The 25586-nt window shown below is 43.3% G+C and overlaps 1 protein-coding gene across 1 annotated transcript in view; it reads left to right on the top strand.

The window, feature by feature from the left end:
• The first annotated feature begins 3250 nt into the window (after window positions 1–3250).
• The window catches only part of LOC136461596 (protein gar2-like), a 94918-nt gene continuing 72582 nt past the window's right edge, over window positions 3251–25586 (top strand). Inside the window, exons 1-2 of the mRNA XM_066460881.1 lie at window positions 3251–3755; window positions 4338–4517. Of these exons, the coding sequence (XP_066316978.1) occupies window positions 3251–3755; window positions 4338–4517 (685 nt within the window). The remainder of the gene's footprint in view (window positions 3756–4337; window positions 4518–25586) is intronic.

The following is a 25586-nucleotide window of genomic DNA, read 5'->3' as shown; positions in this document are numbered from 1 at the left end:
TTTGCTCAGGTTCTGGATCCAGTCTCGAAGGCTCGGTAAAGCCATTGTATCTTCACTTATTTATCTTATGAGACTTTGTTATCATTATATCATTCTTATCTACATGGTTGTACTTACTTTGAATATGAATCTTGCTTAGTTAAGCTTATCTTTACTTTTGTGTGCGGGTTCATAGAGCGCTTAGCCTGCTATAGTTTATCGTTTGGGCTAAGTAGCCGAGCCTTGTGTAAGCATGGTGCTTATACGATGTTCTTCCTATGAGCACACCCTGTTCTCTAGTTATGTGGTAGCAGTGGGTGGTGGCAATCCCGTCTATCCTTTGTAGTCCACGCCGAATTGAACATGTTCTTAAATTGTATGACTGTAGTCACGTCAGTAGAGTTACCTATTCTGGATGCTTTACCATCTAAACAGCATCCCGAAGCGTACAAGAGTAGAGTTAGTTTTAGCTATAGTTGGATATATATATATATATATATATATATATATATATATATATATATATATATATATACTTTGACCATGTAATAAGAATAGCTTAGAAATCTACCTCAACCTTTGTTCTCCTAAGTTGACTAGTTTACATTATCTTAGTGATCTATCCCCTGAGTGTCTTTATATATAAATTTCTATCATTACATTTACCCCTTGCTCTAGCTATGATGGTATGTCGACTAATAGATATTCCTTTATTACATAATAAGTCTTTACTCCATTGTTTCCCTGTGGTAAAATATAAATAACAATACCTAGAATACTCCTGGTAAAATGCTACAACGGTATTCTGTGCGCTTGCAGAATCCTTTATATTCTATTTGCGTTAATAAATACCAACAAGCATTTTTGGCGCCATTATCGGGAAAACAATTGGCGTAAAGATTTAGATCATTAACATACTGAAAGCATCTTGCCCCTAGTTGGGTTTTGGTGATTAATGACGACACAAGATTACTTTGACTAACGTGTGTTTTGCAGAGGCAATTTGAGTTAGGTCATGGTAATGATGATTGATTGGGCAATTATGGTTTTCATGCCCTTGTCGATGAAAATTGTTTTGGTTTTCAAAGGATGGATGACAAGGTTAAGGACGGACTAGTTCTAAGTGTCGTTTGGCGTTGGAGAAACACTTAGAGTAGTTTAAGACTTTGTTTTTTTCCCTTTGGCCATAATATTACAGGGATATGAACTAGTAGCTTGACCTAGGTGAGTCTAATGGATTCCCTTTGTTTTTCCCTTTGGCTGTAATTTTTGGGCTTAGGGATAGCCCAAAAATTAGTTGGAGTCAACTTGATTCCCAAAGTTTTTTGAATTAGAAGTGAATGGAATTAAGACAAAGTGACCGGACACTGGTCCTTACGGGACCAGATGCGTAAGGTCAGTTGCTTGGCGCACATAGTAGGAACAGAGGAGCGACTGGATGCTGGCTCCTGGCTAGGACCGGATGCGCATGTGATGACCAACTATAGCAGCAGCGCTTCACTATTGACTAAGGACTGGACACAGTAAGGTAAGTGACCAGACTCACGGTTGACAGGGTCCGGTCAACATTAGAAAGGCACCAGAGAGCCTTTTTGGTGATCTGACATGTCAGGTCAGGGTGGATCAAACTCTACGCAGAGAGCGGTCACTCCAACAGCCTCTGTCTATGCTGGCTAGTCCAATACTAACCGGAAGCATCTAGTCACCCTGACAGGCACGTTCGGTCAGCTCATAGAGTGGCTATTTTGTTTCAAACGGCTAGTTGGGTTGGTGGGGGTTATTTATACTTCTCCAACTCATCCAACTCAACTCTCTTACCCATTTGTTTAGCTGAGAAACACCTTTGGAGTGCAAGAGCCTAGTGGGGTGATTGAAATTTGAGAATCCAAGATTAAGGACCTCATTAGTGCATAAGAAGTAGCAAGTGTGCATCCACCTTTCTCATTGGGCTTGTCATGGTCAAGTGAGAGTTTGTGCTTATTACTCTTGGTGATCACCATCACCTAGACGTCTCGGTGGTGATTGGAAGCATGGTGATCATTCGGTGAAGCTTGTGGATGACCCAAGTCGTCTTGTGAGTGGTTGTGAGCGATTCACCATGATTGAGCATCAAAGAATCAGCCTGTAGAGAGCACTTGACCCTTGCGTGGATCAAGGGGGAGCCACACTCTTGTGCGGGTGCTCCAACGAGGACTAGTGGGGAGTGGCAACTCTCTGATACCTCAGAAAAACATCGCCGTGTTACTCTCCCTCTCTTTACTTTGAGCATTTACATTTGACCAATTCAATTCATGTCTTTACATTTTTAGAATTGCCATGCTAGAGTAGGATTGGAACCTAGGGTGCAAAACTTTTGTGTGGTAGAACAATAGAAACACTTCTAGGCACAAGGGGGTGAAATGGGCTAAGTGTAGGGCTCGATTATTGCAAAAAAAATTAGAATTAGCCCAATTCACCCCCCTCTTGGGCATCTTGATCCTTCCAATTGGTATTGGAGCCTCGTGCTCCTTAAATTAGGCTTAACCACCTAGAGCAAGATGTCCCACGGGGATGGACCCCCTCCCATCTTTGAGGGATATGATTTTCCTTATTGGAAAATTCACATGGAGGTGTACCTAGAGGCTTTAGATGTTGGAGTGCTTAGAGCCACCTCACAAGGCTTCCCAAAACCTAAGGATCCCACCAACCCTCAAGGTCATGAGGTTCACTACGTGAAGTGGAATGCAAAGACTAGAAACACCCATTTTAGAGGCCTTTGCAAGGATGTCTTTAATCGTGTGCGGAACCACAAAGACACCCATTCACTATGGTCGGACATTTGTGCGCTCCATGAGGGAACCAAGAGTGAGCATGAGGAACGCTATCACCTTGTGATGAAGAAGCTTAATTCATTTGAAATGCTTCCTAGTGAAAGTGCTTATGAAATGTATTATTGCTTGAATGTTCTTATAGAGGAGGTCAATGGGCTTGGGCTCACTCAAATGCAACCATCCAATGTTGTGAGAAAGATCTTGAGTGTCCTCCCCATTGGCAAGTATGGGCATATTATGACCGTGCTTCATCAAGGTGATCTTCCACTACTATGCCAACTCAAATATTTGCAAAGATCAATGCACATGAGATGTACATGCACATCACTCCACAAGATGGCTCTTCTTCCACCAAGAAGAATGATTTGGCATTCAAGGCTAGCCAAGAAAAGAGGGGCAAAGCAAAAGTTGATCATGATAGCTCAAGTGGTGACGAGATTGATGATTCAAACCTTGCTCTCATGGTGAGAAAAATTGCCAAGATGCTCAAGAAGCTAAACAAGAATAGTGTCAAGTTTGATGGCAAGAAGAAGAAATTCTTCACTAGTAGTAGAAGGAAGCCCATCTCTAAAATGGATTGCTACAATTATGGAGATCTTAGTCATCATCAATGCCACAAACCCAAGAAGGACAAGTACAAGAAAGATGACCCAAGTGATGATGATGATGAGAAGAAGAAGAACAAGCCATACAAGAAGAAGGAATTTTATAATAAGAAGAAGAATGGCAAGGCTTATATTGTTGGTGGTTGGCTCATGGACATTGAATCATCAAGTGGCTCATCCGATGATGAAAGTGAAAATGAGAAGGAGAAGGTGGCCACTCTTGTGATTGGCTCTTCACTATCTCCACCGACACCATTGCCATCATCCTCTACACACCTATGCCTCATGGCCAAGGGTGAACAAAAGGTACAAAATGATGATGATAGTAGTGGTGATGACAATGCTAGTGATGATGAGAATGGTAGTAATAGTGATGAAGGATTTGAATCACCTTCTTATGACGATCTTATCAAATTGCTAAGCCAATACACTAAAATCATTAGAAAGACAAGTGCTAAAAATGAGAAGCTAGAACTTGAGAATGACTCACTCTTATCAAAGTATGACATAGCCGAAAAAGCTAGTGATGAGCTTAGAGAAGAGAATAAAATTGTGTCATCCAAACTCAAGGAGCTCAAAACCTCTAAAAGGGTGCTTAGAGAAAAACATGATAAACTTGAGGGGATACACAATGAGCTCACTACTAGTTACAACTTGCTAAAAGAAGAGTACACCAATCTCAAGATTAATCATGACAATCTTGTTCTTTCTCATGAGTTATTGTCGAATGAACCGCATGATGCTACTAACAATGTTGTTAAGATTGATATAGCCACATCATGTGATGACTTGATTGTTGAGAGCATTGAGCAAGGTTCTAGTAGCAAAGGCAAGAAAGTGGTTGAGTCTGACAACTATGGTGATTATGTCAAGCTCAAGAATGAGAATGAAAAGCTCAAGAAGGATCTTGAAAAGCTATCAACCACCAACACAATTGTGATAGAGAATCTTGACATTGATCATGATATGGCTCTTGAGAATGAGATGCTTAGAGAAGAGAACAAGAGACTTAAGATGGAGAAGAATAATGATGAACTTAGAGAAGAGAACAAGAAACTCAAGTTGGAGAAGGAACATCTCAAGATCGGTTTAAGCAAGTTCACAAGAGGCCAATATCTTCAAAGTGAGCTACTAATGAACATCGTGATGAAAATGGATAGAAGTTGTATTGGATTCTTGTCAAATCAAGAGAAGAAGGCTAAAGCTCAACATCAACAATACAAGTCAAAGCCGAAGCCAAATAGATGCTTTGAGTGTGGACAAGAAGGTCATTTTGCTCATGAGTGTGAAACTCCACAACTACAACCCTTGCCCAAGCATGCTAGACCCTTTGCTTTCAATGCTCACTACATGCTTAGAATGGATTCTAGAGGAAAGATGAAAGTCATGTTCTTAGGTCCACCAAACAAGAATAGGCTTAAGCAAATTTGGGTTGCTAAGTCACTAGTTGAGAAAGTCAAGGGCCCTCATCAAGTTTGGGTCCCTAAACAACAAGCTTGATCTCGTGTGTGTGTGTGTAGGTGAACTACAATACCGGTGAAAGTCATTGGGTTATTGATAGTGGTTGCACTCAACATATGACCAGTGATCCTCGTATGTTCACCTCACTAGATGAAGATGTGGATGGTCAAGAAAGAATTACATTTGGTGACAATTCAAAGGGCAAAGTACAAGGGTTGGGCAAGTTTCAATATCAAATGATCACTCAATATCAAATGTGCTATATGTTGCTTCATTGAGCTTCAACTTGCTATATGTTGGTCAATTGTGTGATCTTGGCTTTCAATGTTTGTTCACCGAGAAGGAAGTGGTTGTGTCAAAGAAAGATGATGATCAAGTTATATTCAAGGGCTTTAGATACAACAACCTATATCTAATGGATTTCACCTCTGAAGATGCAAACTTGAAGACATGCTTGTTCACCAAAACATCACTTGGGTGGCTTTGGCATAGAAGACTTGCACTTGTTGGGATGAGCTCACTCAAGAAGTTAATGAAGAATGAGTTGGTGAGAGATTTGAAGGATGCGAATTTTGAGAAGGACAAGCTTTGTAGTGTATGTCAAGCCGGCAAGCAAGTTGCAAACACTCATCCAACCAAAGCTTACATGTCAACAACAAGAGTGCTAGAGCTTCTCCATATGGATCTATTTGGACTAACAACTTACAAGAGTTTGGGAGGCAACCTCTATTGTCTTGTGATAGTTGATGACTACTCTAGATACACTTGGGTGTTCTTCCTTCATGACAAGACTGAAGTTGCGGCATGTTTCAAGAAGTTTCCCAAGAGAGCACAAAATGAATTTGAAGTGAAGCTCAAGAAGATAAAAAGTGACAATGGGAAAGAATTTGACAACACAAACATTGAAGCATATTGTGATGAAGTTGGGATCAAGCATGAGGTCTCCGCAACCTACACTCCTCAACAAAATGGTGTAGTAGAGAGAAAGAACCAGACATTAATCACTCTTGCAAGAACAATGCTTGATGAGTACAACACACCTCAATATATATGGGCGGAAGCTATCAACACCGCATGCTATGCATCCAACCGCCTATTTCTTCAAAAGTTTCTTGGCAAGACCCCTTATGAGTTGCTCAATGGGAAGAAGCTGGATGTCTCATTCTTCTAGGTGTTTGGTTGCAAATGCTACATCTATAGGAAGTGGCAACACCTAGGGAAGTTCCAAAGATGTTGTGATATTGGTTTTCCTATTGGTTACTCATTGAAGTCCAAAGCATATAGAGTATTCAACCATGCCAACATCTTGGTAGAATAAACATATGATGTTGAGTTTGATGAATCTAACGGCTCCCAAGGAGCACATGAGAATCTTGATGATGTAGGTGATGAACCATTGACGGAGGCCATGAAGAACATTCTGGTTGGAGACATCAAGCCTAAAGATGATGAAGATGAAGTACATGTGATTGATCCACCCTCTTCATCAAATGTGCCACAAGATTATGACAAAGATGGGAGAGTAGAAAATGAAGACACTCATGTCTCCCATGATCAAATGGTGGTGCAGGCAGAAGAGGTTGATGCTCCACAACCTCCTCCTCAAGTGGTTGATAGAAGAAATTCACCTCTACTTCAAGCACATCCTCAAGATCTCATCATAGGGAGTCCTTCAAAGGGTGTAATGACTCGCTCTCAAAAACTTGCTTTATTTGTTGAACATCACTCGTTTGTTTCTTGCATTCAACCTAAGAATGTAGAAGAAGCTCTTCAAGATCTAGATTGGATAAATGCCATGCATGAAGAATTGAACAACTTCACCTACAATGAAGTTTGGACACTTGAAGAGCAACCACAAGATGCAAGAGTCATAGGAACAAAGTGGGTGTTCTACAACAAGCAAGATGATCAAGGCATTGTTGTGAGGAACAAGGCAAGGCTAGTTGCAAAAGGATTCTCTCAAGTTGAAGGGTTGGATTTTGGAAAGACCTTTGCACCGGTTGCAAGACTTGAAGCTGTCACACCCAATTTTAAGGATAAAATGGAGTGCAAAATCTTATGTGCACCTAGAGATCAGTCACACACATAAGCCGACAAATTATAAATGGTATCATCACAATTGTTTATTACATCACAAATATTAAGACAGAGTCTTCACATAGATATAGCAAAAGTATAACGAAAAGATCTCTCGCGGAAGCTCCATTTCATAGGGACGTTGACTGGTTGACCACAAGTCTAGAAGTCCTCAGGAAAATCATCATACCCATAGCCATCTGTTACCCATCTAGGATTTTTATCCAAATAAAGAAAATAAATAGGCATAAGTACATGTCGTACTCAACAAGTGTAACATAGGGTTCATGAGGCTCAAAAGGCTTGACACAGGTTTAGCAGCATTCAGCTTTTAGTTGTCATAATTTTAGCTTAAGAGTAGCAACAAGTTGTTTCAATTCCCAAAGCAAAACACATGATCAATGTAAACATGAATAATGAATAGCATAAATAGATATTACTTACTATTCATCCATTTCGTAAATGTTCTAAGGCCGCTCGTGACCGTGAGCACGGCTGATATACCTGTTTTACACTCTATAGAGGTTATACACTTTCACTGTGAGTCATGATACCCATATGCCTAGGTTTATAACTCCCAAAACACTTCCAAGGTGAGCAGGCAGGGGTCACTATGAAGCCTTTCAAAGGTACGTCTAACAAGTTAGGGCCATTAGATTCACTCGGCAAACAGATAGCCCCCCTTCCCGATGGCACAATGACGCGCAGCCTATACTCAAGGGGACAGAGGCCGCACTATACCTGATTTGTCAAGCCATTCTTACGCCAATAAAGGTAACCACTAACAAGCTAGAAAAGTTCCTCATACTGAGCTAAAGCCAGAGCCATGTAGCCCTCACAGCTGTACTGTAAGTCCCAGATGATCACTTACAGATAAGTCCTTAGGGAGAGGAATCTGAAGCATTTAGAAAGTAGCTAAACACTCTAGCCCCTGTTTCCAAGTTGCTAAAAAGTCATATTTTAATGTTTATTGCATATACCATTAGTCAAGTTACAAGATCATGGTTTAATTGAGCACTAGCAGAGCTACCCAACACATATCATGTAGGTGACAAGGTACGAGTTCAATACTAGGGGTGCCCTATCAAGGTGACACATGCAACATGAATTTAATGAATTAACATGAATAGGAAACAAGGATGATCCCATGTTATACTTGCCTTGAGCACAATACTCCTGCTGATCCTGCTCTTCAAAGTAATACCCATGATCTCCCACGAATTGCTCACCGTCTATACTCGATAATCACAGCAACATACAAGCATCCAGGAGCAATCATGCATTGCAAACAAAAGCTATAGATTAGAATAGTACTCCAACAGCATAAAATCAAGATGAAAAGTTTGGAAAATGAATCTACGTCTCGCAATGAACACACGGAAGCGAAGATCACAAAAATCGAAGCTAAAACAAGGAAGTTATGAATAAAACAAGATTTCCTATAGTAAAATAATAGATTAAATCTAACCTCGAATTTTAAAAGTTGAAAACCTACTTAATAGTAGTATGAACATGTAGATTATGAAATTACAAACCTAACGCAACTTGAACAGATCAAATCGGAGTTAAAACGGAGATTTTATGGCTAAAACAAATCTAGTGGCAAAATTGTAAATAACTAAAAACGTATTTTCAATCTAACTGAACAAAAATACGCTTTTACAAAAAGAAAACAGAATTAGGAAACACGCTTTGGACTACGAGTTAAGTCACAAATAAATGTAAGGGTGTTTTTGAAAAACTGGCAGCGAAGGGGTATCTTCGGTCTTGGGCCATTGGATTAGATTTGAACGGCTGGGATTCATCCGGGCGAAAGAGAGAGGAAGCCTGGCCAGAACAGGACCTCCGGTGGGGTAACGGCGGCGGCGCCATGGATGGCTCGCCAGAGCTTTTAGTTTTTGGTCTACGATGCTCGGTTCGACGAAAGAAGAAGTCTGGGAGGGAGAGGAGGGAGTGGGGAACTCATTGGACCCAAGAGCAATGAGCGGGAAGCAACGCCGACGACACGACGTTCGACGAACGGTGGCTCTCACAGCGGCGCTAAGGCGAGGCACGGCTGTGGGCTTACGTGGGCGAAGACCTTGCCGTGAGATGAGGTAGAGAGGCGGCGCGGCTTGGGCTGCTATTTAAGGGCGCGGGGGGGGGGGGGGGCTTGGGTAGCACGGCAACGATGCTCTCGTAGCCAGCGCAGAATCGGATGGCGACAACGAGATGTGTCCGGCTTGGACACGATGCAAGGAAGAAGATGGAGCACCTAACTGGTGGGCCAGGACAGTCAGTGAGCAGAGAGGACACACGGGCACGGTGTCTGGTTGGGCCGAGAGCACGTTGATGGGCCTTGCGGAGCGGGCGCAGGCATGGCCGCAAGCGAGGCAGGCCGACATGCTAGGTTCGGCCTGAGCGGGGGGAAACCAAATGGCTAGCTAGGCCGATGGAGAAATAAGGCCACGCGGGAAAAGAAAGGCAGGCCGACTGGACCGAAAGGAGAGGGAGGAAGATAAATCCATTTTTCCTTTTTCTATTTTTCCAAAGCAAATTCAAAATGCAGATTCAAATTGATTTAGAATCCGACTTCAAACCAAGCAATACAAAATGATATGCAGTGGCATGAATGCACATGCATGATTGTGAACCTACATTTGATTTTAATTTAATCAAATTTATTATTTTCCCTAACTCAAATTCCCACAAAATGCATAATTACTCATTTTCTCCTATTTCAAAAATATGCAAATTTTAGGGTGTTACAATTCTACCCCGCTTAAAAGGAATCTCGTCCTCAAGATTCGGACAATGCTTACTCAAATAATTGTGGGTACATTTTCCTTAAATCCTCTTCTCTTTCCTAAGTAGCCTCATCTTCTGCATACCAATTCCACTAAACCTTACACATCTTTATAACTCGGCTCCTTGTAACTCTTTTTGCCGTCTCCAAAATCCTTACCGGGAACTCCTCATATGTGAGATCTTCTTTAACTGTAAGCTCTTCTAACGGTATCTGCTCCTCGGGTACAAGCAAACACTTCTTTAGTTGAGACACATGGAACACATCATGTACACCTAATAAACTCTCAGGCAATTTCAACTGATAAGCTACTTCACCATGTCTCTCTAAAATCTTGAAAGGCCCAATATACCTTGGTGCTAACTTTCCCTTCATGTTAAATCTTCTCACACTTCTCATAGGTGACACTTTTAGGTAAACATATTCACCTACTTTGAAAACCAATTCTCTTCTCCTAGTGTCTGCATAACTCTTCTATCAAGACTGAGCCACTCTCAAGTTATCTCTGATCATCCTTACTTGCTCTTCTGCATCTCTTAAAACATCTGGTCCGAACACTTGAGTTTCTCCCGTTTGATTCCAAAACAACGGGGTTCTACACTTTCGTCCATACAAAGCTTTGAAAGGTGCCATATTGAGACTCTTCTGATAACTGTTGTTATATGAGAACTCTGCATAAGACAAACTCTTTTCCCAACTTGCACCATACTGTAATGCACAAGCTCTCAACATATCCTCCAAAATTTGATTAATCCTTTCAGTTTGTCCATCCGTCTATGGATGATATGTTGTGCTAAAATTCAACTTGGTTCCCAACGAACTATGTACTTGCTGCCAAAAATGAGATGTAAATTGAGTACCTCGATCAGACACAACTTTCTTGGGAACTCCATGTAGACACACTCCTCTCCATATATAATGCAGCCAATTGGGGACCAGTATAGGTAGTCTTGACCAGTAAGAAGTGAGCAACTTTAGTTAACTAATCCACTATCACCCATATTGAATCATAACCTCTCTGAGTGTGTGGTAACCCAACAATAAAATCTATACCAACTTCTTCCCACTTCCACTCAGGTATCTTCATTGGTTGCAGCAATCCTATAGGTCTTTGATGTCTAGCTTTGACTCTTTGACATGTATAACATAAAGCAACCTATTCATCAACATCTCTCTTTAGTCCGTACCACCAATACTTTTCCTTCAAATCCAAATACATCTTGGTACTTCCAGGATGAATAGAATAAGCAGACTCATGTGCCTCATGAAGAATTGCCTCTCGTATAGCCTTATCCTGTGGCCCACATAGTCTTTTCCCAAACCACAGAGTTCCATTATCATCCATATGGAAACCTGGTGCCTTACCAATCACTATGTTCTCCGCTATGTCTTTCAACTTTGCATCCTATAACTGACCCTTATGTATTTTTTGCTCCAGTTTAGGCTCCAACACCAACTCCACTGAATTAATGACAAAGCCCAAATTTAGTCGCTTGAATTCAGCACACAACTCACTTGACATCGATGTCACTTGCACCTCATTGGCATAACTCTTCCTGCTAAGAGCATCAGCAACAACATTCGCCTTCCCAGGATGATAGTGTACCTCCAGATCATAATCTTTGATCAACTCTAACCATCGGCGCTATCTCATATTCAGATCCGTCTGAGTGAAAATGTACTTTAGACTCTTGTAATCAGTATAAATGTCACTCTAATGTCCGATAAGATAGTGCCTCCATATCTTCAGAGTATGAACCACTGCTGCTAACTCCAAGTCATGAGTAGGATAATTTAACTCATGCTTTCTCAACTGTCGGGAAGCATAAGCCACTACTCTGCCTTCTTGCATAAGAGCACATCCAAGACATTGACGAGATGCATCACAATAGATAGAAAAGCTCTTGTTCAAATCAGGCAAAACCAACACAGGAGCTATAGTCAACCTCTTCTTAAACTCTTCAAAGTTAGCCTGGCACTTCTCGGACTAGACAAACTTGGTTTTTTTCTCCAACAAAGCTATCATAGGCTTGGCAAGTTTAGAGAAAACTTCTATGAACCTTCTATAGTATCCAGCTAATCCTAAGAAACTTTAAATCTCTCCCACATCTGTTGGTGGTTTCCAATTCAATACATCCTTCACCTTGCTTCGATCTACTATGATTCCACCATTAGAGACAACATGGCCTAGGAAAGAAACTTCCTTCAACCAAAATTCACACTTGCTTCTCTTAGCATACAACTTGTGTTCTCTGAGCTTCTGCAAGACCAACCTTAGATGTTCAGCATGCTCTTCTTTTGTTTTGGAGAATACCAATATATCATCGATGAATACCACCACAAACTTATCCAGAAACTCCATGAACACCTTACTCATCAAGTACATAAAGTAGGCAGGTGCATTGGTCAAACCAAATGACATAACAATGTACTCGTACAAACCATACCTCATAGTAAAAGCTATCTTGGGTATGTCAGTTCCACGAATCTTCAACTGATGATAGCTAGAACGAAGATCAATCTTAGAGAAAACACAAGCACCTCTCAATTGATCAAACAAATCATCAATTCTAGGCAACGGATACTTGTTGTTGATAGTAACCTCATTGAGTGACCGATAATCAACACACATCCTCTGAGTCCCATCCTTCTTGTCAACAAATATAACCGGTGCTCCCCAAGGTGACGGACTAGGATGAATGAAACATTTCTCCTATAACTCCTTTATTTGTTTCTTAAGTTCCTCTAGTTCATTAACCCCCATTCTATAGGACGCTTAGCTATAGGTGCAGTTCTAGGTAATCATTCAATAATAAACTCAATGTCATGGTCAGGTAGCATACCTAGCAAGTCATCGGGGAACACATCCGAAAATTCATCAACCACTGGGTCCTCCTCGTTGCCGCTATCATCAAGCTGGTTCACTGTGGCTATCGGCTATGCTTGTACTACCACATCAACACTGATTCTCTCCTTATTCGGTGTAGTCACAACAACTACATTCTCCTTACACAGAATCACTGCTTGTTGTTGCATCATCCAATCCATACCTAGAATCACATCAATGACAGATGTTCTCAACACCATGGGGCTCACTTTGAACTCTACCCCCTTAAGGATAGACTAGTCAAAAGACAACGGTAGGAGACTTGCAAACTACCTCCTGGTGAGTTTACCAATATGGGATTTTGCATGGCACATAAAGGTATACTATTGTTTTTGACAAATGCTAGTGATATGAATGAATGTGAAGCTCCAAAATTGAAGAGAATAGTGGCAGGAGTTGAGTTGACATCGAACGTACCGAGCATGACTTCTAGTTCTGCAAGTGCTGTCTCTGTAGACACATGATTCACCTTTCCTGTGTTGGGTGCTGGCTTCTGATAACTATTCTTCCTTTGGGTGTTTTGCTGGTTAGGCTTCTTAGGGCAATTATAAGATAGGTGACCCTCTTTACCACAGCGGACACACTTGTTGGGAGTGCTAGGGGCACTAGTCTTCATAGGAGTATTGTTGGGTGTTCCCTATCGTGGTGTCTGCTAACCACTCTGCTGCTGGGGACATTGGTTGCCATTATGCTGCTGATATGGTGGACGTTGCTGGTTCTAGTTGCGATTCCATTGATTGGGTGGTCCCTGGTACCTCTGCTGGAAACCTTACTGAGGATTAGTACGTGGACGAGTATTGCTTCCAGAGGCCTGTCCCTGAAGCCTCCTCTTCTTGGCCTCCATCTCTTTGCACTTATTATCAATAACAATTGCGCGATTCACCAGTATCTAGAAATTGGGGTATGTATTGGACATAAGCTAGAGTTGCAGACCATCATACAAACCCTTGAAAAAATGGCATTGCTTATCAGCATCATCAGCCACCTCCTTCGCGGCGTAACGTGACAACGAAGCAAACTTGTCATGATACTCAACCACAGATATACATCCCTGTTTTAAAGCCCTGAATTCCTCCTGCTTGAGCTCTATCAATCCTTTAGGTATATGGTAGGATCTAAAATTCTCTCTGAATTATTGCCAGGTGATAGGAGGAGCATTGGTGGGACGTCCATACTCGAATGCCTCCCACTAGTCTTGTGCTTCTACCTGAAGTTGTCCTGACGCATACAACATCTTTTGCTGGTCATCGCACTGCGCTATATTGAGTTGCTTTTCCACTACATGAAGCCCATCATCTGCTTCCAATGGATCAGTGGCATGAGAAAACACCAGGGGACGGCCCTTCAAGAATTCACCGCGCTTGTCACGCGGTGCTCCACCAACCGGATGATTCTGCTGATTCTGCACCAGAGCTTGCATAATCTGTGTCTGTACTGCCAGAAGCTGCTCAATAGTAGGTGGCGGCGGTGGTGGTTGATGTGGGGGAACACCTCCATGACCTTGGCCTCTTCCTCTTCTAGACATCTGACATCCCACACAAATATCCAAAATTTAGAGACTTCCTAATTATAGACACTTATAGAGATATAGATTATGTTCTAAAAATTTTCTGGACAAGTTCCAACATTAGTAGCTCGGTAAAACAGTCATATATCGAGTTCCAGATATCCAAAAAAGGTGTACTTAATACGGTTGGAAAGATTAAGAAATTATCTATAACTTTTATTCAGACCACATTCCTAGATTCTATCGTTAGGTTACTCAAAAACAGGATACAACCGAAACTATTTCCAAATTCCAGACTGCTCAAAAACTTTATCTTGAAACAGCAATATCTCACAAACCAAATCGGATATAGAGGTGATTCCAGAGGCATTGGAAAGATACTTAAGTATAGTTATTCCCATAAAAATTTCATAATTTTTGGTTTAGTAGATTTTAATTGGCTTTGAGATAAGGGCAGACTGCTCCGAAAAACAGATTCCGAGAGAACAAGATGTACCAAACCCAACTATTTATTTATTGACTCAAACTTTAATATTCTTAACTATGGAAATTGCGGACATGCCCTCAAAGTTCCAGCACTCATTACAAAGATCCAACTCACACATAAACATAATAACAAATCAACTAGGCACACCATTGTTCACACCACACTTCCAGACTCAACTTGACCCGTGCTACTAACGTTTTTATCACATAAGGGACTCTAAACTCCAATGGTGATGAACTCTGGGTAGCTTCTCATAGATCTTGGGCATCTTGAGCTGGGTCCTAAACTCATCAAGCTGCCTTGCAACCCGTTTGCGAGCCTTCTTTTCCTTTTCCAATTCTTCCTTAAGGACATCATTCTTCTAGAGTATCTCCCTAGCAAAACGGACCATCACCTTTGTAGTCGTATCAAGACCTTGAGGCTCCATCATCTCCCATCCTTCTTTTTTAGGCTCACAACGAGGAAGGAACCTGAATGGATCTTCCTTCATTTTCTCAAATCATTGGGCACAGTATACCATACAAGCTTCATAGTCTGCATCCTCCATACTTTCCTCCATAGTGGCACGACTCACCAGGTGAGTGTGACTGGTTTCCATCCTATGAGCCTTCCTAGCTTCATCCCAACTAGTGACAAACAAGTCTGTCTTCCAATATGTAGCTTCATGAGGGTGCCGGTACACGGTGCAATGATATTGGACATAGGGACACAAGTTGGGGTAGTAGCATACAAGCACTATCATGAGCAGGGAATGGAAGTAGGACATGTCATCCCCATGCTTCAAATAGAACTCCTTGGTCCACCCCACACCTAGGGGATGATTTCCTTTAGTGAAGCATGGTCCTTTATAGCTAATGGGGGCGGTCTTGTTGGAACGAGGCATCTATAGAATTAGATTTAGTTAGAATAGAAGCAAAATTTTCATAACAGAGTGAGGCAAAAGAAGCATAAAACTTTAGCAAATAACAAGGGTGAGATGGAAAGCATGAAATGAGTAAAGCAAAAGAAGCTAAAACAACCATTGCTAACTAGGCTTGCGTCCTACAGTCAACACAGCTCTAATACCAATCTCTCACACCCAATTTTAAGGATAAAACGGAGTGCAAAATCTTATGTGCGCCCAGAGATCAGTCACACACATAAGTCAACAAATTATAAATGACATCATCACATGTGTTTATTACATCATGAATATTAAGACAGAGTCTTCACATAGATATAGCGGAAGTATAACGAAAAGATCTCTCATGAAAGCTCCATTTCATAGGGACGTCGACTAGTTGACCACAAGTCTAGAAGTCCTCTGGAAAATCATCATACCCATAGCCATCTATTACCCATCCAGGATTTTTATCCAAATAATGAAAATAAACAAGCATAAGTACATGTCATACTCAACAAGTGTAACATGGGGTTCATGAGGCTCAAAAGGCTTGACACAGGTTTAGCATCATTCAGCTTTTAGTTGTCACAATTTTAGCTTAAGAGTAGCAACAAGTTGTTTCAATTCCCAATGCAAAACACATGATCAATGTAAACATGAATAATGAATAGCATAAATAGATATTAGTTAGTGTCCATCTATTTCGTAAATGTTCCAAGGCCGCTCGTGACCATGAGCATGACATAAATACTAGTTTTACACTCTATAGAGGTTGTACACTTTCACTGTGAGTCGTGATACCCATATGCCTGGGTTTATAACTCCCAAAACACTTCTAAGGTGAGCAGGCAGGGGTCACTATGAAGCCTTTCAAAGGTTCGTCTAACAAGTTAGGGCCATTAGATTCACTCGGCAAACAGATATAGAGCCCCCTTCCCGATGGCACAATGACGTGCAGCCTATACTCAAGGGGACGAGGCCATACTATACCCGATTTGTCAAGCCATTCTTACACCAATAAAGGTAACCACTAACAACCTAGAAAAGTTCCTCATACTGAGCTAAAGCTAGAGCCATGTAGCCCTCATAGCTGTACTATAAGTCCCGGATGATCACTTACAAATAAGTCCTTAGGGAGAGGAATCTGAAGCATTTAGAAAGTAGCTAAACACTCTAGCCCCCTGTTTCCAAGTTGCTAAAAAGTCATATTTTAATGTTTATTGCATATACCATTAGTCAAGTTACAAGATCATGGTTTAATTGAGCACTAGCAGAGCTACCCAATGCATATTCTGTAGGCGACAAGGTATGAGTACAATACTAGGGGTGCCCTATCAAGGTGACACATGCAACATGAATTTAATGAATTAATGTGAATAGGAAACAAGGATGATCCCATGCTATACTTGCCTTGAGCACAATACTCTTGATGATCCTACTCGTCAAAGTAATACCCTTGATCTCCCATGAATTGCTCACCATCTATACTCGATAATCACAGCAACATGCAAGCATCCAAGAGCAATCATGCATTGCAAACAAAAGCTACAGATTAGAATAGTACTCCAACAGCATAAAATCAAAATGAAAAGTTTCGAAAATGAATCTACGTCTCGCTATGAACACATAGAAGCGAAGATCACAAAAATCGTAGCTAAAACGAAGTTATGAATTAAACAAGATTTCCTATAGTAAAATAATAGATTAAATCTAACCTCGAACTTTAAAAGTTGAAAACCTACTTAACAGTAGTATGAACATGTAGATTACAAAATTATGAACCTAACGCAACTTGAACGGATCAAATTGGAGTTAAAACAGAGATTTTATGGCTAAAACAAATCTAGTGGCAAAACTGTAAATAACTAAAAACGTATTTTCAATCTAACCGAACAAAAATACGCTTTCAGAAAAAGAAAATGGAATAAGGAAACATGCTTTGGACTACGGGTTAAGTCATAGATAATTGTAAGGGTGTTTTGAAAAAATGGCAGCGAAATGGTTTTTTTGGTCTTGGGCCATTGGATTAGATCTGAACGGCTAGGATTCATCCGGGCGAAAGAGAGAGGGAGCCTGGCCGGAATTGGACCTCCGACAGGGTAACGGCGTCAGCACCATGGATGGCTCATCGGAGCTTTTGGTTTTTGGTCTACAAGGTAGAGAGGCAGCGTGGCTCGAGCTGCTATTTAAGGGCACGGGGGGGCTTGGGCGGCACGACAATGATGCTCTCGTAGCCAGCGTGGAATCGGATGGCGATGACGGGATGTGTCTGGCTTGGACACGATGCAAGGAAGGAGACAGAGCGCCTGACTGGTGGGCCAAGATGGTTAGTGGCCGAAGAGGACACACAGGCGTGGTGTCTGGTTGGGCCAGGAGCGCGTTGATGGGCCTTGCGGAGTGGGCACGGGAACGGCCACGAGTGAGGCAAGCCAACATGCTAGGTTCGGCCCGAGCGGGAGAAAACCAAATGGCCAGCTGGGCCGATGGAGAAACAAGGCTACGTGGGAAAAGAAAGGCAGGCCGACTAGGCCGAAAGGAGGAGGAAGAGAAATCCATTTTTCCGTTTTCTAATTTTCCAAAGCAAATTCAAAATGGAAATTCAAATCGATTTAGAATCTGACTTCAAACCAAGCAATAAAAAATGATATGCAATGGCATGAATGCACATACATGATTGTGAACCTACATTTGATTTTAATTTAATCAAATTTATTATTTTTCCATAACTCAAATTCCCACAAAATGCATAATTAATCATTTTCTCCTATTTCAAAAATATGCAAATTTTAGGGTGTTACAGAAGCCATTCATATCCTCCTTGCATATGCATCACATCATGAAATGAAATTATATTAAATGGATGTTAAAAGTGCATTTTAAATGGCTTAATAAATGAACAAGTCTATGTTGATCAACCTCTCAGGTTTGAAGACCCTAGATATCCTAATCATGTTTATAGGTTGTCAAGGCATTATATGGGCGAAAGCAAGCCCCAAGAGCTTGGTATGAGCGTCTTTGAGATTTCCTCATTGAGAAGGCCTTCACCATTGGGAAGGTCGACACCATACTATTCACCAAGAAGCTTGATGGAGAGATCTTCATTTGTCAAGTTTATGTTGATGATATCATATTTGGCTCAACAAATGAAGACTATTGCAACGAGTTTGGTGAATTGATGTCGAAGGAGTTCGAGATGTCTATGATTGAAGAGCTTACATTCTTTCTTGGTTTTCAAATCAAGCAAATGAGAGAAGGGATTTTCATCTCTCAAGAAAAGTATACCAAGGATCTTCTCTAGAGGTTCAAAATGGATGAATGTAAGAAAATCAAGACACCAATGCCATCTAATGGACATCTCGACCTAGATGAGGGAGGTAAATCGATTGATCAAACTCTCTACCATTTTATGATTGGTAGCTTGTTATATTTGACCGCATCTAGGCCCGACATCATGTTTAGTGTGTGTATGTGTGCTAGATTTCAAGCTAGTCCTAAGGAAGCTCACTTAGTTGCCATTAAAAGAATCCTTAGGTACTTTAAGCACACACCAAACATTGGCCTTTGGTATCCCAAAGGAGCTAGATTCCAACTAGTTGACTATTCCGATTCGGATTATGCCGATTGAAAAATTGATAGAAAAAGCACATCCGGAGGGTGCCACTTGCTTGGTAGATCACTAGTGTCTTGGACCTCTAAGAAGCAAAATAATGTGGCTTTGTCCACCGCTGAGGCGGAGTACATTGCCACGGGTGCTTATTGTGCACAAATTCTTTACATGAAGCAAACTCTTCTAGACTATGGTGTAGTTCTAGAAAAGGTATCTCTTTTGTGTGACAATGAGAGCGCGGTAAAACTTGCTAATAACTCGGTTCAACACTCTCGCACCAAGCACATAGATATCCGTCATCACTTTCTTTGAGATCATGTTGCTAAAAATGATATATCACTAGAAGGTGTAAGGACCGAGGATCAATTGGTGGATATCTTGACAAACCGTTAGATGAGGCTACCTTTTGTCGGTTGAGGAATGAGCTCAATGTGCTTGACCTAAGTAACTTCACCAAAAAATGAGCTTGTGTTGTCCTTTGCATTGCATTGTAATATAGAACATGTTTAATTTTTAGTAATGCACTTAGGGCTTGTCTAACATGGTTAAGATAACTGCCGCAAAGTGTGTGAAAAAGCTTAACCTTGGATCAAACTTGACAAGCAACTAGATTTACTTTTCTTGTATTGCATTGCATATGCATGTGTGTTGCTTTGTTGGTTCTTTTCATTTAAGTTTTGAGCACCCGATGTGTTTGTCCACAAATAGGGAGAGCATTTGAACCTCCTAATGGTTGAAATCCCTATTGTGTGGCCACATGGTGCTCCTCGCTCCTTTTTATCGCTTATTTTCATAAAAAAGATACATAGCCTAAGGCAAAATATTTTAAAAATTTTGAGGGTTTGAGAGAGGTCTCTCATATCAGTTCCAATTGGTGGTTATTTGTGTCTTATTTTGAATTGGAACTTGATTGGGAGAAAGTGTCACGAAGGAAGAAGGAGGATATAGTGCTAGAAGAGGACTGGATGTAGCACTTGACTTAGGACTGAACACTCCATCTGCAGCATCAGGTTAGTGCTCTATGGATCTGATGCATGAATAGTGACCACGCCACGTCCGGTGTTAAGTCTATGCAACGTTCGATCATTACATGGTGTTTTAGAGAAGAAGACCGAACTCCAGGCCACATCCGATCATCATAAAATGGATGCATCAGGTCATGTTAGGAGCCTTTATGGTGCTCTCTATATGTGACCTGACTCTGAGGATGCAGCATTAGGTCATCTCCATGTGTGCATCTGGTCATAATAGTGGAAGCGCAATTGCTTTCAAAATTTGGCTGACACATGGGGTTCACACTTCCCTTTTCGGCAATCTCCTATGCTCACTCTCTTACTATCAAGTGGGGCCATGCTATCTCCCTTTCCTAAATAAGAACCACCACTATCTCTCTCTCCCACGCGCCGTCGCCCGTACCGCTCACGCAACCCTAGCTATTGCGCTCGCCAATCTAGCCACCGCACACCGTCACTAGCTCTGGTCGCCTCATCAGCATGCCTACGCGCTGCATTGCCACCACAGCCGCCTGTTCACCCTGTGCTCATGCCACCCTCATGCCCACATTTTGCCATGCCCCTACTCACTGCGACAAGGGCAGTCGCCACCACCACCAGGATCCACTACCATCGTCGGTCGCGCCATCTCCATACTCGACCACGGTAACTCAGTGCTTGTGTTCTTGGTGTCTAGAGCTCTATGTCTGGTGTTTCCTTGGTCTGTTGCCAATTCTTTCAGGCTGAGCACTCTGCCTGCCCCCTAAGTGCTTGATAGAATGCTTTACCAGTCTAGCACATGTTCCTGATTCTTTCCTCGGCTACTTTCACTTGTAGATCCCTTGCTGTGATTGTGTGGTGCCCTGATCTGCACAGTTCTCACCTTTTCATAGGTCCTGACTATGATCCAAGGTAGCAATCCATCTCCTCTTCTTCTCAACTAGTTGCTTGCTTCTTCTAAGGACCATCGCTCCTCTGGAATATAATGTTGCTTATGTATACTTCCTATTCTATCTTGTGCAGCGAGTTTGGGGGCAGCAAGTCAGTGCTTGGTCAGTATTTTAGTGGCAGATAGACTTGGGGCTAAGCCCGCAAGTATGGATTGAGTCCAAGCCTCAGTGAGTGTCAGCTGACAGTGATTCTCAGTGCTGAGTGGCAGTTGTTTTTCAGTGGATCTCTTAGATGATGGACAGTTGATTGTTTGTGGTAGTGGTTCTCTAAGTCAAGGGGAGTATTTGATTGATTCCTTGATCAGTGTCATTTGATCTCTTGCAGTGGTAGTATGGCTCAGTGCAAGAATGTTGGGGGTAGTCCTAGCTATGACAAGAAGCGTCCTCCTTGTCTAACAGCAAAAGAGAAGGACAAGGGGCTAAAGAAAGTGATTGCAAAGAAAAATGGAAGAGAGATGACATAGAGGCAGAGAGGGCAGCAGGAGTGGTAGTGGCAGCTGAGCATGCTGAGAGAGGTGGCAGAGGCAGTGGTGTTCATATTAGCGTTCGGTTGTCACCAACTCAAAGGGCCACAGTGGAGGAGTTTGAGACTTGGCGTGGTAGTCCACGTGGTACTATCATGCTTGGAGGTTAGCGTGTGTCTCTAGAGGATGCACCAGAGGGTACTCACATGGAGGAGATTGAGACCTAGGAGGAGACTGAGCAGCCCCAAGAGGGGGCAGAGTAGTAGTAGGAGTAGCCACTACAATGCTCTGGTCGTGTCCATACTCAGGTGACACCTATGTTAGAAACACAAAGGCGTGGTTCTCAGCCACCTCCTAGACCACGAGGTCTGCCACCAGTGGAGGCTATAGTGGCAGCTAGAGGAGAGCAAGTTCGTCCCCACATTACTTTCTTGCCTAACCTGGTAGACTTCTTGGGGTGGACTAATAGGTATGTTGCTAGTTGAGTCAGAGAGTTCTACGCCTCCTTGTGGATCAACCCCAATCATAGGTACATTCACTTTGCTTTTTGAGGATGTGACCGCAGGTTATACAGCAACAGGGTCAGAGAGATACTAAGGATTCTAGAGTCAGCCACTAGGATTCACTAGATTTGCTATGGATAGACTCAGCCACCGAGACATCCTCATGGTGGAGCAGTGCCACCCATAGACTTAGTTAGAGCTTGATTTCAAGAGCTATTCAGAGAGGGTTCAAGGCACACTCTAGGTGCCCTTACACCTACATCTCGCCTCCTAGACTACGTCATGAGGAGGACCTTGCTCCCGAGGGGTGGCTACCATGAGGGTTTGACTCGTATTTAGCTTTGGTTAGTCCACCACCTGATCTCTTAGACATCGTTTGATATTTGGGACTTGATACTTTCAGAGATGGAGGACACTCTTGTAGAGGGCTTCAAGGGCCACCATCAACTGCCATATGCCCATTTGATCTACTTTCTCATACTATAAGCCTGTTCACATAGACCTCTAGAGGTTGTGCCTGAGTTGACTGGTACTACTACTGAGTCCCCCGAGTACGACATGCGCCAGGTAATGGGTTCTAGTACTGGGAGTAGGACACCGAGACAGAGACGTCGCTAGAGGCCAAAGGTGCCAAAGATAGAGGGTGAGCAGGATGAGCCCATTAGGGCCCTTGCAAAGTCAAAGCTTATAGACTTAGAGGCACATTAGGATGACGAGGATGGGGATGACCTATCTGATAGCTTTGATGAGGACTACCATCCTATTCCACGGATGCCCCCATGGTGTCGGGAATCGATAGTAGGGATACCCAAAGCAAGGAAGTTAGCATCCATGCTGACTTCCCTAGATGAAGTAAGACGTATTAAAAGGTCTTGTCCGACCCCTTGGGTGTGGGCTCTATCTTGCTCGACCCTAAGGACGTGGTTTCTGTCTCGCCCGACCTCTTGGTCATGTGGGTCTCACCCAAGGCCACGACCTTTGTCTTGCCCGACCCCTTGGGTTCGTGCTCCATCTCACGCAACCCCAAGGATGTGGTTTCTGTCTTGCCCGACCCTTGGGTTTGTGCTTTGTCTCCCTTGACCCCAAGGTCGTAGGCTCTGTCTCGCCTAACCCCGAGGCTATGGGCTCCCTCTCACCTGATACCTTGGGTTCATGCTCTATCTCACCTGACCCCTTGGGTTCATGATCTGTCTCACCCAACCCCATGGCCACAAGCTCCGTCTCACCCAACGGGAACCAATACCGCTGCCAACCACTCTAGGTCCAAGCATATGGGCCTGGGTCAAAACTCTAACACCTAGGAAGAGACTAGCATGACTCGATGTAACCCATGGCCATGACGGGCCATACCTAAGGATTCACATCATGAACAACATCGGGCATGCCAGTGCTCTTCTGCCTAATCCTCGTACGAACACTAACAGGCATGTCAGTTCACCACGATGTCTGTCGAGACAGAATGGAACGCCATGACCGGTAGATGATGCATGCACATGGTGCTAGTGATGAATAGGGCCACAACATGGAGCCATCCCTTTTGACATCTTTAGGATTGGAGGCCCCCCATGAAGGAGAAGGACCCGACAATCCTGGGAGCCTTCTTCTCTCTCTCGTTCTTCTCCTTTCCTTCGTGTAACCTATGCTTTCCCTTTGCCTATAAAAGGGGAAGCAGAATTCCCCATGAAGGGGGATCTAGATCCACACAAGACCAAACCACAAGATAAAAACACAAGAGCACGACACGAGCAGATGGCTGAGTAGCGATCGAGCTCTCAGCACCCATTCACTCCTTTCACCAGAGACTTGGGATCCTTTCCCTCTCTCGCCTGTTTGTAACCCCTACTGCAAACCAAGTGCCTGTAACATGAGCAACAACAAACTAGATGTAGGGATGTTCTGACCAAACTAGTATAAACCCTTGTGTCCTCTAAGCACACCATCCGAGCCAGACGCGCAAATACAAATTTACTAATCGGTGGTCTAAAAACACCGACAGTTGGCGCACCAGGTAGAGGCTTTTTGCGCGTCTCAACATCCACATCAGGCCTCGGATGGCTAGTCATGGCGTCAGCTGGGTCTCAGGCACGCACGTGTGCTTTGGGAACCTAGACTTCATCATCATGATGGAGGGAGGATTGCTGTAGGCTCCCGTCGTCGTCCAGCCGCTTCACTCCGCCGGCGTCGACACGATCGCTGAGGCACTTGAGGAGCTATGGCTTCATGCACTGAAGGCCCACACACCTAGGAGGGACTAGCTCCTTAGCTTCGATTATAGGAGGCTAGAGCGCTAGCTCGGTGCCTTCCTAGGACCCCGACCGTCCTAGGAGGACCTACGCTGCCTCACCTTCTCGTTCTCCAACATCATGACCTAGCTTGCTAGAGGAGAGCCACTCTCCTCTAAATGCCTCATCCGGAGTACCCCAATAGCGCTCCCATTTGGTCTGTGCAACATCGCAGAAACTATTGGCCACCTCATGGCGTAGCGCACGCCCCCATCCCCCATGGACGACAAGTTCATGGGGATGACTGAATATGTCATGGAATCTTTCCATGACCTCCTCATGGGAGAATTAGAGTCACCCTCCAACTCTAACTCTAGCAGGGGGAGCCGTCACCCCTCTCATGAATGTTTCATGGTAGGTACTCCCAAGGGATACATCGAAAGCATCCATGAGGGAGAGGCTACCCCAACGAACAGCTTCGACAATGAGGTCAAGGGGGATGCAGTGGCACCACCTCACCTGTGGGTAGAGTAGCTGAAGGCCTGACACTAAGAGCTCGAGGAAGCACAACTCTAGCTCAAGCAGGAATGCACGGAGCTCGAGCGAGAGATCAAGCGCCATGGAGATGGTGGATGTGCATGCACCGTGGCCCACAATGTGAACTAGAGAATCATCAAGGATGATGAAGCCCTCCCACACTTCACCCATGCAAGCTAGAACATCACTGCTATGGTGGCCTTGCTTTGGGGGTTTTCAGGGCCTATGACACCCGAGGATCATTGGGCCCATCACAAGATTTGCACATGACTCGAGCGTGCGGTGACACAACAGGCCAAGAGCTCACTGTCTCAATGATGCAAGCTCAACGCCAGCCAACACGTGCCCTCAAAGCAACCCAATAGGGACGTGTCAGTCCACTAGGCGCGGCAAGGTGGTAGGCCACGGGCCGCGGTCCTAGTACCTAAGCGTCTCGGCCTCCACCATGATGCGTGCAACACCCATGATGCCCACAGGCATACCCATGGTGATGCAAGGGAGGAAGCTAGCAATGGCTACCACCCTCATCATGGCGGATGCTACGATAGTGGCAAGGACCGAAGCCTGAGCCCTGACTTGCTAGGACCTCAGGCCTTTGGCCGTCGCATCCTCAACGCCGTCTTTCCACCGTGGTACTGACCGCCGACCAACATCCCAAAATACTCTAGGGAAATGAACCTCAGACTATGGCTCAAGGATTATCAGCTTGCTTGACAAGTGATGGAGTGGAGAATGATGATTTCATTATCAGCAACCTTCCATTGTTCCTAGCTGATTCGGTGTGAACGTGGTTGGAACACCATCTGCCCAACCAAATCAAAAGTTGGGCGA

This window comes from Miscanthus floridulus, chromosome 1 (genome assembly GCF_019320115.1).
Source record: "Miscanthus floridulus cultivar M001 chromosome 1, ASM1932011v1, whole genome shotgun sequence".
Taxonomy (NCBI): domain Eukaryota; kingdom Viridiplantae; phylum Streptophyta; class Magnoliopsida; order Poales; family Poaceae; genus Miscanthus; species Miscanthus floridulus.
The sequence above is the reverse complement of the archived record's forward strand: the minus strand, read 5'-3'. Positions and strand labels throughout refer to the sequence as shown.